At 58.2% G+C, this 1,442-nt stretch overlaps 1 protein-coding gene across 3 annotated transcripts in view; it reads right to left on the bottom strand.

The window, feature by feature from the left end:
- Nucleotides 1-1,442, bottom strand: part of MIF4GD (MIF4G domain containing) — a 4,237-nt gene that overhangs the window by 1,893 nt on the left and 902 nt on the right. For all 3 annotated transcript variants that reach the window (XR_334156.3, XM_006145828.3, XM_006145829.3), the window contains exons 2-4: nt 1,175-1,302; nt 227-336; nt 25-87 (exon numbers count right to left, since the gene is read on the bottom strand). Coding sequence is in view for 2 of the 3 variants with exons in the window: in XM_006145828.3 (XP_006145890.1) it covers nt 25-87; nt 227-336; nt 1,175-1,256 (255 nt within the window). In the remaining variant the exon portion in view is untranslated. The remainder of the gene's footprint in view (nt 1-24; nt 88-226; nt 337-1,174; nt 1,303-1,442) is intronic.

Raw genomic sequence — 1,442 nt, 5'->3', positions numbered from 1 at the left:
CAGCTGCTCCGGGGCCTGGGGTCCCTGCTGCAGCCGGTTGAGGAGTCCACGCCGGAAGAGGCTCTGGCCTGCTTGTTTACTCTCTGCCTGTGAGCCAGGGACAGAGTGGTGAGGGGCAGGCTAGAGCCATCGCCACCCCACCATCCTCCACCTCTGTCCTGTTGGCAGGCCCACGCCTGCTCTGGAGGCACCTCCCTCTGCTCCATGGACTCTCCGAGGCCCCGACCTGAATGATGGCGTAGCACATGCGTCCTGCCTCCTTGCTGAACACACAGTCCTGCAGAGACTGGTCCACAATCACATTGGCCACCTTCTCCAAGTCCACAGCACCCGGATCTAGGCCAGACAGGAGGGGCATGTACAGCTGCTTCCTGAGCACACTTGCCTCCACCTCCTTGTGTGACTGGAGAAGTTTTCAACAGAGCATGCCCATCTACGCTTAACATGGAGACCAGAAAACCTACACAGGGGGACCATAACTACACATGGCAGCAGCTCTAGACTCCCCTCCTCCTCCCGGTTGCCCAATCCAAGAGAACAGAGAGGCTGATGTGCCTGGTAGATGCCAAAGCACAGCTGCTTGTTTCCTAAGACACCTTTACCCAGCACCGGGATGAGGAAGGAACACTGAACAACGTCGCCGTAATTTCCCGTCTTACATTACGCACGCAGATCCCGGACAAGGCCTCCCCCGCAGGCTGAGCCTGGCATGTGATGGGCAGTGCAGATTGTTAGCTGAGTCAAACTTCTCTCCTGAGTCTTACTACGGGAAGGGATCCGGCCAGGGCAGTTTCTGCATCTTCCCCATCAGGCTGGATCCCACTCTATCCTCGGCCCTACACAGGCAGCTCAGCAAGCTTAAGGAGAGCTGGCTGCAGGGATGCAGAAGCCAGCAGTTCCAATGTACGGGCGTGGAGGCCAGGAGCCGTGTCCTCTTTCATGGGTATCAAACTTGAAAGAGAAAGGCTGGACTGTCTTCTGAGACGCAACTGATTCATACTCTTAAATACTGGCCTGCGTGCAGTCTGTCTTCCAGTTCAAGATTAGTTGCTGACTTCTGTTCTCAGAAAGCCAAGGGAGAGGGCAGCTTCTCCAGATCCTAACCACTCAGTCAGGTGTCCCCACCCCCAGGTCTCTGCAGCCCTGACCCGGGCAGGAGGGGCTCCCTGCTCACCTTTGAGTGCAGTCTTCAGCAGCTGCTGGGTCTCTACGTCGAAAGACTGGATTTTATACTCCTCTCTACCAGGCTCCCCCATGACCAGCCAGCCCCAGCCTCTACTGGGCGGGAACTAGCGAGGGCACCTAGGGAGAAGAAAAGGCAAAGGCAGTGTGGCCTTAGTTGGGGAGGCAGGACCCGAGTTCCCAGCCCGCCAGACCCTGGTGGGGCTGGGCAGCGCCTGGGTCAGGCGCCCCAGTACTCTCGCTGTGTGGAGCAGGGTGCA

The sequence above is a fragment of the Tupaia chinensis genome, unplaced genomic scaffold (genome assembly GCF_000334495.1).
Source record: "Tupaia chinensis unplaced genomic scaffold, TupChi_1.0 Scaffold000159_1, whole genome shotgun sequence".
Classification (NCBI taxonomy): Eukaryota; Metazoa; Chordata; class Mammalia; order Scandentia; family Tupaiidae; genus Tupaia; species Tupaia belangeri.
Note: the sequence above shows the minus strand (reverse complement) of the source record. Positions and strands in the feature narration are given on the sequence as shown.